Source organism: Capricornis sumatraensis, chromosome 21, assembly GCF_032405125.1.
Source record: "Capricornis sumatraensis isolate serow.1 chromosome 21, serow.2, whole genome shotgun sequence".
Classification (NCBI taxonomy): Eukaryota; Metazoa; Chordata; class Mammalia; order Artiodactyla; family Bovidae; genus Capricornis; species Capricornis sumatraensis.
Window position 1 is genome coordinate 52,125,630 of NC_091089.1, and position 13,346 is coordinate 52,138,975.

The 13,346-nt window shown below is 49.1% G+C and overlaps 1 protein-coding gene across 1 annotated transcript in view; it reads right to left on the reverse strand.

Moving 5' to 3' along the window:
* MYO5B (myosin VB) overlaps positions 1-13,346 on the reverse strand; it is a 197,923-nt gene that overhangs the window by 53,573 nt on the left and 131,004 nt on the right. Inside the window, exons 21-22 of the mRNA XM_068993666.1 lie at positions 12,170-12,409; positions 6,652-6,885 (exon numbers count right to left, since the gene is read on the reverse strand). Coding sequence (XP_068849767.1) covers positions 6,652-6,885; positions 12,170-12,409 — 474 coding nt within the window. The remainder of the gene's footprint in view (positions 1-6,651; positions 6,886-12,169; positions 12,410-13,346) is intronic.

Genomic DNA, 13,346 nt, shown 5'->3' on the forward strand with positions numbered 1-13,346 from the left:
AAAGGAAAGAAGCTGCAGGCTGAGATGCAGACCACTCTGGGGAGAGGCCAGGACAACAGGTCCTTTTAACAGAACAGCTGTCAGCTAACATCTATGGCTGGACGGGGTGGCAGGAATACCCAGGCTCTGCATTGAATTCCTGCTCCCAGGGGGACCTGGCCTCCCACAGCCCAAGGCAGCCTGGCCATGTGGCCTGATGATGAGAATCCTGTCAGGGGTGCAGAGCCTCAAGTTTTCCAGGATGCCAGTTCCAATACAGCACTTGCTGACAGAAACATCAAATCCATTAATTAAACTTCTGCCAGCAGCCAGCTCCCTCCCTGATTTATCCGTGTCATCAATCTTGTTCAGCGAGGAGCAGGCTGTTGGATAAGCCGGAGAAGAAACCAATTGTCTGATTATGCAGTGTTTGTTAAGATTGGATACGGGCCCTTCGATAAATATTAAACCCTGACTCGGCAGAGAGGAACCAGAGTGGGGCAAAGCCAGCCCGCACCTGCCCATGCCCACAGCTGCCAGAATAAATGTCCGGAAGACGTTGGAGAAAGAGGCAAACATGCTTCCACTTGTTCTCCTCCTGGGGCTTCCCAGGAGGCACTAGTGGTAAAGAATCAGCCTGCCAATGCAGGAGACATGAGATGCAAGTTCGATCCCTGGGTCAGAAAGATCCCCTGGAGGAGGGCATGGCAACCCACTCCAGTATTCTTGCCTGGAGAATCTCATGGACAGAGGAGCCTGGTGGGTTACAATCCATATGGCTGCACAGAGTTGGACATGACTGAAGCGACTTAGCACGCCTGCAACCATGTTCTCCTGGAGAAAGGCAGACTTCACACTTTATGTGACCAGCTTAGGATGTTTGCTTGTGTTTGGGGTCGGGAAGGTACTTTTCTTGTTCTGCCTCTGTGCCTGCTATTCCTTTTCAATGTCCTTGAATTTCTTTTTCCTTGCCAGGACCAAGATCTCATTGTATTTAAGACCCAGGTCAAGCCTTCAATAGAAACATTTTTTTCAAATGCGAGTAGGAGGGAGGCCATTCCCTTATTTGGCTCTGTGGAGGAAGACTGGGATATTATCAACCCTTAGGCTCCCTCGGATGGAGATGTGGATATTTTAAAAGTGCTCTGAGTCCCTAAATCCCACTGTCCCAGGAGAAGCAGGGAAGGAGCCTGGGGAGTCTATGAGTCAAGTGCTCTCCATGGAGGCGAAGACAGGAGACCCCGGTTTTGTGATCTGCTGGGTTAACACCATTTCGTGAGACTGGCACCCACATGCAGAGAACCTGCTTTTCTTTTTCTCCCAGGATCACCAGTCTCAAGTCTCAATCTTGGTCTCTTTTCTCTGGCTTTGGATTTCCCCTTCTTGTCTTTTATTCACATACAAGGGTTACTGCCTATCTGTTCTCAAGGATCCATAAACCACAGTTTGGAATTTCATGCTTTATAAGTTATAGGCTTGTGTTAATAGCTACATTTTAATAGGCGTTTCCTTAAGCATGTGCTTTACCCCGAAGAATGAAGTTCATTCTGATAGGGACAGAATGAAGGGACAAAATAGGTGATTCAATAGTTTATCTCACTAGGGGATTTTAAGTAGAAAAATATGGGAAATTCCTGTAAGTTAACGATTACTCGAGAGAGCAGGCTTGCTTAAACACAAAACCGTGCAACAGAAACACGGGCTGTGCCCTCAACGATAAAACAGTGGTGGCGTGAGACCCGCATCCTGCCCCAGTGAGCTTGGTAAGTTGATGGCCTCCAAAACGGGCTCTGGGCACACAAGAACAATCATTTAAGGGAAGGTGACTTTTCAAACTGAAAAACCCTCAGGGCACTGAGACCTGAACATATTTTTCCAAAGTGCTCAGATAGCCCCAGCCAGCAATGCCGAAGAAGCTGGGGCTGAACGGCGCCACGAAGACCTGTAATACCCTGCAGAACTAACCCAAAGATGTTCTCTTCATCACAGGGACTGGAACGCAAAAGTAGGAAGCCAAGAGATACCTCGAGTAACAGGCAAATTTGGCCTTGGAGTACAAAATAAAGCAGGGAAAAGGCCGACAGAGTTTTGCCAAGAGAACGCACTGGTCACAGCAAACAACCTCTTTCAACATAAGAGATGACTCTACACATGGACATCACCAGATGGTCAATATCAAAATCAGATTGATTATAGTCTTTGCATCCAAAGATGGAGAAGCTCTACACAGTTAGCAAAAACCAGACCAGGAGCTGACTGTGGCTTAGATCATGAACTCCCTACGGCAAAATTAGGACTTAAACTGAAGAAAGTAGGGAAAACTATTAGGTCATTTAGGTATGACCTAAATCAAATCCATCACAATTATATAGTGGAGGTGACGAATAGATTCAAAAAATTAGATCTGACAGAGTGCCTGAAGAACTATGGATGGAGGTTCGTAACACACAGAAGGCGGTGATCAAGACCATCCCCCAAGAAAAAGAAATGCAAAAAAGGCAAAATAGTTGTCTGAGGAGGCCTCACAAATAGCTGAAAAAAGAGAAGCTAAAGGCAAAGAAGAAAAGACATATTCATCTGAATGCAGAGTTCCAAAGAATAGCATGCAGAGACTTAAAAAAAACTGTGGAAAATTCTTAAAGAGATGGGAATACCAGACCACATTACCTGCCTCTTGAGAAAACTGTATGCAGGTGAAGAAGCAACAGTTAGAACTGGACATGGAACAACAGACTGGTTCCAAATTGGGAAAGGAGTACGTCAAGGCTGTATATTGTCACCCTGCTTATTTAACTTCTATGCAGAGTACATCATGCGAAATGCTGGGCTAGATGAAACTCAAGCTGGAATCAAGATTGCCAGGAGAAATATCAATCACCTCAGATATGCAGATGACACCATCCTCATGGCAGACAGTGAAGAGGACCTAAAGAGCCTCTTGATTAAGGTGAAGGAAAAGAGTGAAAAAGTTGGCTTAAAACTCAACATTCAAAAAAATTAAGATCATGGCATCTGGTCCCATCACTTCAGGGCAAATAGATGGGGAAACAATGGAAACAGTGAAAGACTTTATTTTCTTGGGCTCCAAAATCAGTGCAGACGGTGACTGAAGCCATGAAATTAAAAGACACTTGCTCCTTTGAAGAAAAGCTCTGACAAACCTAGACAGTGTATTAAAAAGCAGAAACATTACTTTGCCGACAAAGGTTCATCTAGTCAAAGCTATGGTTTTTCCAGTAGTCATGTGTGGATGTGGATCACAATAAACTGTGGAAAATTCTGAAAGAGATGGGAATACCAGACCACCAGACCTGCCTCTTGAGAAATCTGTATGCAGGTCAGGAAGCAACAGTTAGAACTGGACATGGAACAACAGACTGGTTCCAAATAGGGAAAGGAGTATGTCAAGGCTGTATATTGTCACCCTGCTTATTTAACTTATATGCAGAGTATATCATGAGAAACACTGGACTGGAAGAAACACAAGCTGGAATCAAGATTGCCGGGAGAAATATCAATCACCTCAGATATGCAGATGACACCACCCTTATGGCAGAAAGTGAAGAGGAACTAGAAAGCCTCTTGATGAAAGTGAAAGAGGAGAGTGAGAATGTTGGCTTAAAGCTCAACATTCAGAAAATGAAGATCATGGCATCTGGTCCCATCACTTCATGGGAAATAGATGGGGAAACAGTAGAAACAGTGTCAGACTTTATTTTTTGGGGCTCCAAAATCACTGCAGATGGTGACTGCAGCCATGAAATTAAAAGACGCTTACTCCTTGGAAGAAAAGTTATGACCAACCTAGACAGTATATTCAAGAGCAGAGACATTACTTTGCCGACTAAGGTCCATCTAGTCAAGGCTATGGTTTTTCCTGTGGTCATGTATGGATGTGAGAGTTGGACTGTGAAGAAGGCTGAGCACTGAAGAATTGATGCTTTTGACCTGGGGTGTTGGAGAAGACTCTTGAGGGTCTCTTGGACTGCAAGGAGATCCAACCAGTCCATTCTGAAGGAGATCAGCCCTGGGATTTCTTTGGAAGGAATGACGATAAAGCTGAAGCTCCAGTACTTTGGCCACCTCATGCGAAGAGTTGACTCATTGGAAAAGACTCTGATGCTGGGAGGGATTGGGGGCAGGAGGAGAAGAGGACGACAGAGGATGAGATGGCTGGATGGCATCACGGACTCGATGGACATGAGTCTGAGTGAATTCCGGGAGATGGTGATGGACAGGGAGGCCTGGCATGCTGTGATTCATGGGGTCGCAAAGAGTCGGACGCGACTGAACTGAACTGATGTGTGGATGTGAGAGTTGGACCATAAAGAAGACTGAGTGCTAAAGAACTGATGCTTTCAAACTGTGGTGTTGGAGAAGACTCGAGAGTCCCTTGGACAGCAAGGAAATCAAACCAGTCAATCCTAAAGGAAATCAACTCTGAATGTTCATTGAAAGGCCTGACGCTGAAGCTCCAATACTTTGGCCACCTGATGCAAAGAATCAACTCATTGGAAAAGACCCTGTTGCTGGGAAGGATTGAGAGCGGAAAGAGAAGGAGGTGACAGAGGATGAGATGGTCGGATTGCATCATCAACTCAATGAACATGAGTTTAGCCAAACCCTGGAGATAGTGAAGGACAGGGAGGCCTGGCGTGCTGCAGTCCATGGGGTCGTGGAGTCGGACACAACTGAGCAACTGCACAACCACAACATGGCAGTCCTGGCCTGACCATTAGGGAGGGAACAAGCCAATCCCCCGCGCTCTCTGGGGAAGGAACTGACGATGAAATGTGACGTCCACTCAAGAAAGACAAAGAAGGTCTTCTCCCCATCACCACTTTTCCTGTGATTATAAAACTGTGGCCCACTAAGTTCTCAGTGCATGGCATTTCTTGGCCTCCTGCTTGTAAGCCTCACAAGCATCTTATTCTAATAAATCACTTCTTATCTGTCATTCTGCTCTTGCCGAATTCTTCTCTGCACTGAGACACAGAGGACTGTTGTACTGGAGCTCTTTGGATCCCCCCTGAAATGACACCAAATGGTTTCAATTCCAGGTCTCACGGTGGGTGAGCCGGCAGGTTTATCGGGGCAACATGCTGCAGGGCAGCCACTTTTTGCACCTGTGCTGGGAAGTCCTACGTCTCAATGTCACCTAATATGACTTAATAATCCCCATGTGGATTCACCCTCTGACTTTGGGAAAACCCTGGGATTTGGGGAAAGTGGAGATGGTGTGGAAGTTCTGCCTGGACACAAAATGACAAAACCACCTTGGCAAGCCCAGCAGTTGCTGGCTCTGCAGGCTTTCATGTCCCATGGCTGAAGGCAGCCTGCCCATTTCTGGTCCTGCCAGAGAAGAAAAAGGTGCATAAGAAGAGAGAGGCACCACAGAGCAGGGCTCAGGAAGGGCCTGTTTCCTTCTAGAAGCCACCAAACACCATCTCGTGGAGCTGACTAATTACAAGTAGAGGGGCCTAAAAGATGATCTAAACCAACTTTTCTTCTTTCTTATTTTTTTAAACAGATGAGTGAACTAAGGTCAGAGAAATTTCCTGTGTGCACTTAGTAATGGCCACACAGGGGTGAGAATCCAAAAACTCCAGTGTCTATTTTAGGACTATTCCTGTGAAAGCATTCTGCTTGCCCCAGTTTTTAAATACTAAGGATTATTATTTCAACATTAGAAACACTGAGTCCTTCCCACACAGATTCTCAACCCACTGCGACTCTCCAGTGATGGACAGGAATCAAGCACGTGGGCCATGCCGTAGAGATGGCATAGGACACTGAAGCTGTGGAAGGCTCTGCAGGGGCACGTGGGACTTCCCTGGTTTGGACAGCTATCTAAGGAATACAGAAGGGACTCTTTGCATCCTGACATTCGAGATGGGGGACGGGGGTCCAATCCCAGAAGTTACATTTTATGGAATGGAGAGTGAACCTACAGAGCACACCAACCAGAGTAGATGAGCCAGGCTGAACCGATCAATACTTAAACTTTAGGCAAAGTCCCCAAAGCACTATGATTATGGGGAGGGATGCCTAGGTGTCTTGTTTAGTTGCTAAGTCGTGTCTGACTCTTTTGTGACCCCATGGACGGTAACCTGCCAGGCTCCTCTGTCCCATGGGATTTCCCAGACAAGAATACTGGAGTGGGTAGCCATGCCCTTCTCCAGAGGATCTTCCCGATCCAGGGATCAAACTTACGTCTCCAGCATTGGCAGGTGGATTCTTTACCGCTGAGCCCCTGGGGAAGCCCAGGGGATGCCATGAGGTTGCTGCTAATCCCTGCAGGCAATAAAGGCCACTACCTCTAAACAATTTCTCTTGCCAACAAGGACTCAGGCCACAGGGCTGATTTGGTGACCAATTCTAGGCTATCAGGAACATGCCCAAAGGCACACATGTGTAACCTTTCGGGGGATTCCATCGTGTCCCACTAAGGGCAGAGACTCAATCAACACTCGCCAGGTGAATGGACATGTGCTTGTGTGGATTCCCCCAACACAGGGGTATTTTACATCTAAACGCAGAGGGATGGTCAGTCTTGGGCACAAGCCCCAGGAAAGTCCAAGGCAGCTGTAGAGCTGGAAGAAGCAAAACTGCCTCAGAGGGGTGCTGCGTTAGCTCACCCACCACCCAGCTACCCCTCCGGCCCCAACAAACCTTCCTCAGCTCATCCTTCTCCTGCATGTGGGTGTCCTCCAGGACCTTGCGCTCCGAGTGGGCCCTCTGCAGCTCAGTCCGCAGGCTCTCCACCTCCTCCTGCAGCTGCGGGCCCCTGTCCTCATCCTGGCTCTGCTGGTAGCAGGCCACCTCCTTCTTCAGCTTCTCCACCTCCATGGCGTGTGCAGAGGTGATTGCTGACAGCTGCTCCGACAGCGTCTTGACCTCTTTGTTCTGCGAGAGCATCAGCAAATGGGAAGAGGGGAGAAAGAGGTGGACGCCAAGGTTAGTGGGGCAGCAAAAAAAGAAAAAAAACAAGAAGGCAATTAAAAAAGGAACTTCCAAGGTGGAATTGAATCTCACAACCACTGAATGCTTGAGTGCTTTCTTGGCATCTCCCTAACAAAACTGTATTGTGAACCCAGGAGAAATATGGGAAAAGACAAAGCACCAGGCCTGACATTCGAGGAGTGTTTAGGAACAGCGACAGTGCTGGAAGCTGGCTAAGAGTGGTTAGCCTTCTATATCCATTGGGAAGATCTTATACCTGGTTTTTAAGTTTCAGGAACAATGTACTTGGCTTCTTGGATCTGTAGCCTTTGCGTTTCAGGCTTCCTTGCTCTGTCAATGCTGAGACCTCCTGCCCTTGGACTCACTGGCACAAAGAGCTGCAACCTAATCGCTGGCTCTGAGACAAAGGACCTCTTGAGTATCCCCTCTTCCAAGGAGGCCCTCCACGGGGCTGGTGGAGCCCTCCCACCACCTGTCCGCTGGTCCTGTAAGAGTCTGACTCCAGAAACAGATGCCCTGGCCAAACCCGTTCCTGTCGACAAGGTACCCAATCACATACCCACTCAAGCAACAGGCAAGTGAGAAGTAGTCCCGGGTGCCTGGCGGAGGTACAGAGGGGGACAGGGAGGGAGACTGTAGGTGAGCTCACACACAGGAAGCCCTGAGGACCCAGGGCCGTGTCAAGTGCAAGCGCAAACGTGGGCAGAAAGGTGCTGCAGTTGAGTGTATCAGCTGAAGGCGGTCAGAGGGAACATGGAGGGGAAAAATGCAGAGTTCTCCTGATAATCAAGCAGGCAGCAAACAGTCATCATCATTCTCCATGGCTATTCTCTGCAGGAGCTCTGAGTGAAACAGAGCTCTTGGCATCAGGAACCAATGACTCATTCACATCAGCTATGAAACGTCGTGGGGAGCAGTGAGGGGCAGCAGCAGAACAGGTGTTGGACCCAGTACAACCCTGCGGATACCTGGGACCTCAAGGCTGAGACCCGCATTTGGTGTCCAGGCAGCACAATCCCAGCACTGATCTATCACAGAGAGATCCTCCCACCATCTGAGGAAACATCCCAGTTACAACCCAACACACCCCCATGTCTGGGCTGGCAGTCAGCCTTGCTCTAAGTCATCACCAATGAGAAATCCAATTAGGCGGCATCTGTCTAAACAACCCAAAGCTGGTCTGTATTGCCCACCCAGATCTGGGTCTCCCTGGAGGCTGAAGGGTCTCTGCACAAGGGGAGTGGGGTACAGGACAGGGATGCGAGTTGGACTAGCTGCCTTGACACTGCTCTGTTCTGGGCAGGAAGTGAGGCTCCTCCCGGTGGCATGGCCTGGGTCAGATCCCAGGGAGAGTGGGGATGAGGACCAGGCTGGGGGGCAGCAGGGAGGCGCTCATGATGGAGCAGGTGTGGGGTGTAGAGAGAGGCATACGATGTGGTGTGACACCCTGCTGCGGGCAGCAATGACAACCTAGGACCCACATGCAAAGATGACATGTCTAGGAGGCCAGTTTCTTTGTTTTCACTGACATGCAGGCTGACGTGAGGCTCAGGGAAGTTGAGGAGTTAAGAGGCTGGAGCTGGGCAGACCTGTGCTCAGGCTCCAGCTTTGTCCTGATCACTGCACCTCCGTGTGCCCAGCTTCCTCAGTGTGAAAGAGGGACCACAGTAACTCCATCCTCAGAGGGTTTCACCAAGGTTCAGGGAGACTGAGGGCTTCCCTGGGGCCTCAGCCTGCATGTCAGTGAAAACAAAGAAACTGGCCTCCTAGACATGTGACTTGCCCCTACAATTTTTCAGATGTACATGAATCATAAAAATCAATGACTTTAACAAAATGCATATGAAGTATACTGAATCAAATTGATTGAAAAGACTACTGACTGAATCCATACATTTGTGTCATATTTTTCCACTAAAATATAGTTTAATATAGCCTTATAAAGGTCTAAGGAACTTGACCCTCATTAAAAAAAAAAAAGAAAAGAAAAGAAAAGAAAACCTGTAAGCTCAACTAGCCATCTCACTGTACATATGCTTGAATAAAGACAAACTGGTAAGAGTCAAGTTCATAGGTTATACCATTTTGGGCTGAAAAAGTGTCACACCACAGGCCTACACCAGGGACACTGCATGAAACCGTCCCAGGAGCTATCATTGCACTTACTACTGAAGGATACTATGAAGGCTGTAGCTTATTACATCACAGGTTATGAACACCCTCAGAAAACTGTCTCAGCACCAGGGACAGCACCAACCCTTCCAAATGCTTTCCCTGGCTCTCAAGTTGTCCTATCTCCTTCTTCCTGTTTGCTTGGGAACTTGGGGCCAAGCTCACGTCTTGTCTCTTTAGCTGTGTGTGCAACACGTTCGACTTGACTTTTGGGCCCTAACCTCACCCTGGTTTAAGCCCACAGTTTCCTCCTTTGCTGTCTTCTTGGCAGTGGGGACACTGGGGATACTTTTTAAAAAGCGCCTCCTGGTGATTCTACAGTGCAGCCTGGAACTGAGAACCACTTTATGGGATCAGTGAATTTTTGAGTTAGAAGTTACAGATCTTGGAGAAGGCATTGGCACCCCACTCCAGTACTCTTGCCTGGGAAATCCCATGGACGGAGGAACCTGGTGGGCTGCAGTCCATGGGGTCACTAAGAGTCGGACACGACTCAGCAGCTTCACTTTCACTTTTCACTTTCATGCACTGGAGAAGGAAATGGCAACCCACTCCAGTACTTTTGCCTGGAGAATCCCAGGGATGGGGGAGCCTGGTGGGCTGCCGTCTATGGGGTCACACAGAGTTGGAGACTTAGCAGCAGCAACAGCCTCCGAGGAACTCAAGGCCCCGTTAGAGATTTGGCCATAATCCCTAGCTGTCAGCTCTGGCAACAAGTATAACTGAGACAGAACTCAAGCTTCCATCCAGCTGGGACACAGTCCACGATCTCAGGCCGCTCTGCTGAACACTTGGGGATGTTTTCACCTATGTCGTTCCTGGCACACGTGTCTCCTATCCTCCTGGCTAAGAATCTCTGTGTGTTGTGGAGCAGCCTCCTGAGTTGTCTCCAGCCATTACACAGAAAACAGAAACCCATTTGCTTACAAAAGGTGAGCCCAGCCTTCTAAGAGGCTGCAGTACAATGAGACTCTAACGTCCTGGTGCCACAGGCTGTTTATGACTCCTCTCAAGACAGAGAGCCTCGCATTTTTTTTGACGCCAGGTCACACACTCCACTACAAAATACTGGCTGGTCCAAGGATGACCCTATCTACAAGAATGAACTCAAAACAAAGCTGAGAGTCTTTCTTGGACTGAGGAATTCTCACATGTCTGAAGAATCTCCTAATATGCAGATATCCCCACATGTGGTTGGAGGTGGCAGAACATTCTCTGGAGCCAAACTGCCAAGTTTCAGTCTTAACCATGTCACTTCCTAGCTTTGCGACCTCATAGGCTACTTGGCCTCTCTGTGCCTCAGATTAAAATGGGAATAATGTTAAATCTTACAGGGTGTGGTGAGGGTTAAATGACTTAACAGGTGAGGAGAGTGCCTGGCACACAGTTGAGCAACAGGGGGAGGGACATAAGAAAACAAGACCTAACTACCCCTCCCTGCCTTCTCTCCTCACCCTCTGCACACAGGGCACCCTGCCCAAGGAGCGTAACACCGGCCACTGCTCATAGATGTTGGCCAAGTAGGAAGCTTAAGGCAAAAAGCTCTTTTTAAAAACAGGTCTTTTAAATCTGACGTCCCAGTACGTGGAGTGTAAAATACTAGATTTATTTTTAACATCTCGAGTCAACTTCGGAAATCAGCAATGACAACACAGGGACCAATGGCTGGAAGAGGCGGCCAGTACACGGGGCTCTGGGCATGGCACAATGGTGCTCGCAAAGCCTGCTCCTTCCTCTGACCACACTGTTTGCTCAGAAAGTTAATGGGGGCAATTTGACTATGCGAATGTCTTTCCCGGCCAGTCGTCAATAGCCATAAAGTAATAAGAATGATGGCAACGAGAGCAATAATACAGGTCCGCCTTGCGCCTGTGTTTTCCACATGGCTGAACCCAGAAAGCCATTCTTCCTGTTTACTCCTGATGCTCTGAGCAGTTGCGTCTTCCTCTCTGACCTGATCTATCACTGTGGGCCAACCCTGTGCGAGCTTTCTGTCTCACTTCTCCACCAGGGAGCCGAGCCAAATGAGACACCCATGGGACTCACACAGAGACAAACACCCAGGGTGACAATTCCTTCTCCAGAAGGTTGGTCTTTTTTTGCAAGAACAGAGAGGCAGTAACATTTGACTACTTTGGGGGCTCCTGTTTAGGGCAGCTGGTTTAGGTGTAAAATGGCTCATTTATTTTCTTGCCCTACTGGGATCATGAGAAGCTTTAAAAAGTGCCTAGTGTAGCTTAGGTACAATAAGACCAGTGACCGCCAAGGCAATGCCAACTCTCTCTTTCTCCACCCCTTGCACCAGGCACGTTCACCCCCTTCCTTGCCTCCATCCTCGCCTTTTCTTTCTCAGAAGGCACCAGAAACCCTCTAGGCATTGCAGGAGCCTGGTACTGAGGTCACTAGTACCCTACAAGCCCAAGGTACCAATGAGCCTGCCTTCAACTCTAGAAACCCATTTTAGCCATGACACAGGAAAGGACTGACTCTCTAGTGACATTTGGGGTTAAGAAACCAACATCACCCTCGTTATGGCTGTGGGACCAGGCAGACCTGGGCTGGAGTGCTGGTTCTGCTGCTACTGCTAAGTCACTTCAGTCGTGTCCGACTCTGTGCGACCCCATAGACGGCAGCCCACCAGGCTCCCCTATCCCTGGGATTCTCCAGGCAAGAACACTGGAGTGGGTTGCCATTTCCTTCTCCAATGCATGAAAGTGAAAAGTGAAAGTGAAGTCGCTTAGTCGTGTCCGATTCGTTGCGACCCCATGGACTGCAGCCCACCAGGCTCCTCTGCCCATGGGATTTCCCAGGCAAGAGTACTGGAGTGGGGCGCCATCGCCTTCTCCGGGAGTGCTGGTTCTAGCACTTCTCAGTTCTGTGACCTTGGCCAGTATTTGATGCCCCAGATCCACAGTTCGCTTACCCGTAGGATGGCCTCGTGAAGCTGCATGGGCATCAATTGAGAGCGCCCCTGGGGAAGCCATGGGTCTCTCTCAAATGTGCCCACGGAGTCTCGCCCCGGCCCCAACCCCCGGGGGGGAGTGGAGACACTGACCTGGTCGTCGATCTTCCGCTGCAGCTGGACAATCTTGTTCTCCATGCCCACGTTGAGGCGTTTCAGGTGCTCCGCCGAGCGCGCTTCGATCCTGAGGGCCTTCAGCGCCTGCTTGGCCTTGAGCCTCCGGAAGCCGCACTGGATGACAATGGCTGCGCCCCGCAGCCGCTGGAAGCGCCTGCGAGCCATCCAGCCCCGCGCATGCTTCTGGATGACGGTGGCCTTGTGCTCCCTGAGGACCTAGCGGGGGACAAGCACACACCTGGTGGGTCTGCGCTGCACAGTGAGAGCAAGGGGCTCACGCACAGCTCCGGAGAGGCGAGAGCCAAGGTCGGCGAGCTACAGCTGCCCTATGACTTGAGGCTTTGGTGGCCATCTGTCTTATGAACAAGTTGCAACTAAGTCTGGTGGCAGCTGTCAAACTCTCATTTCTTTTTCTTTTTTTAACTCACTAGGAAACCACAATCTAAAAAAACCCTGAAAGTCAGAGGGGCTTAAAGATTATCCAGCCGATAGCCCCTCATTCAACAGATGCGGACCCACTCCTGGTGACAGTAAGCTGGAGGCGAAGTGAGATGGTTGTGTGGGACTGTCGAGCGGGTTAATGGTTTACAGTTAGCTTGGCTTGTAATTCGGTTTTTCTTTTTTCCTATACAGTTAAAAAACCACTCAGAAAATTAAAGCATCATCAATGTCCTCACTGTAATGCCCTACAAAATAAACGTTTGCGGAATGAACAAAAGTGTTAAGTCACTCAGTTGTGTCTGATCCCATGGACTGTAGCATGCCAGGTTCCTCTGTCCATGAGGTTCTCCAGGCAAGAATACTAGAGTGGGTTGCCATTCCCTTCTCCAGGGGATCTTCCTGACCCAGGGATCGAACCCAGGTCTCCTGCATCACAGGCAGACTCCTTACCATTTGAGCCATCTTGCCCTTGGACTGGGACTGTACCATGACTGCCTGGTCCTCAGGCCTGCAGACTCGGGCAGAGTCACTCCCCTGGGATTCTCGAGTCTCCAGTGTGTACGTGGTACACCGAGAACTGCTCAGCCTGCATACCTACATGTGTCAGTTCCTCATAATAAACCTTATGCGCACAGACACACGCATCTCCTATGCCTTCTGTCTCTCTGGTGAACCCTGAGTCACTGTGCCTCACAAGACTTTGGTCAGGATT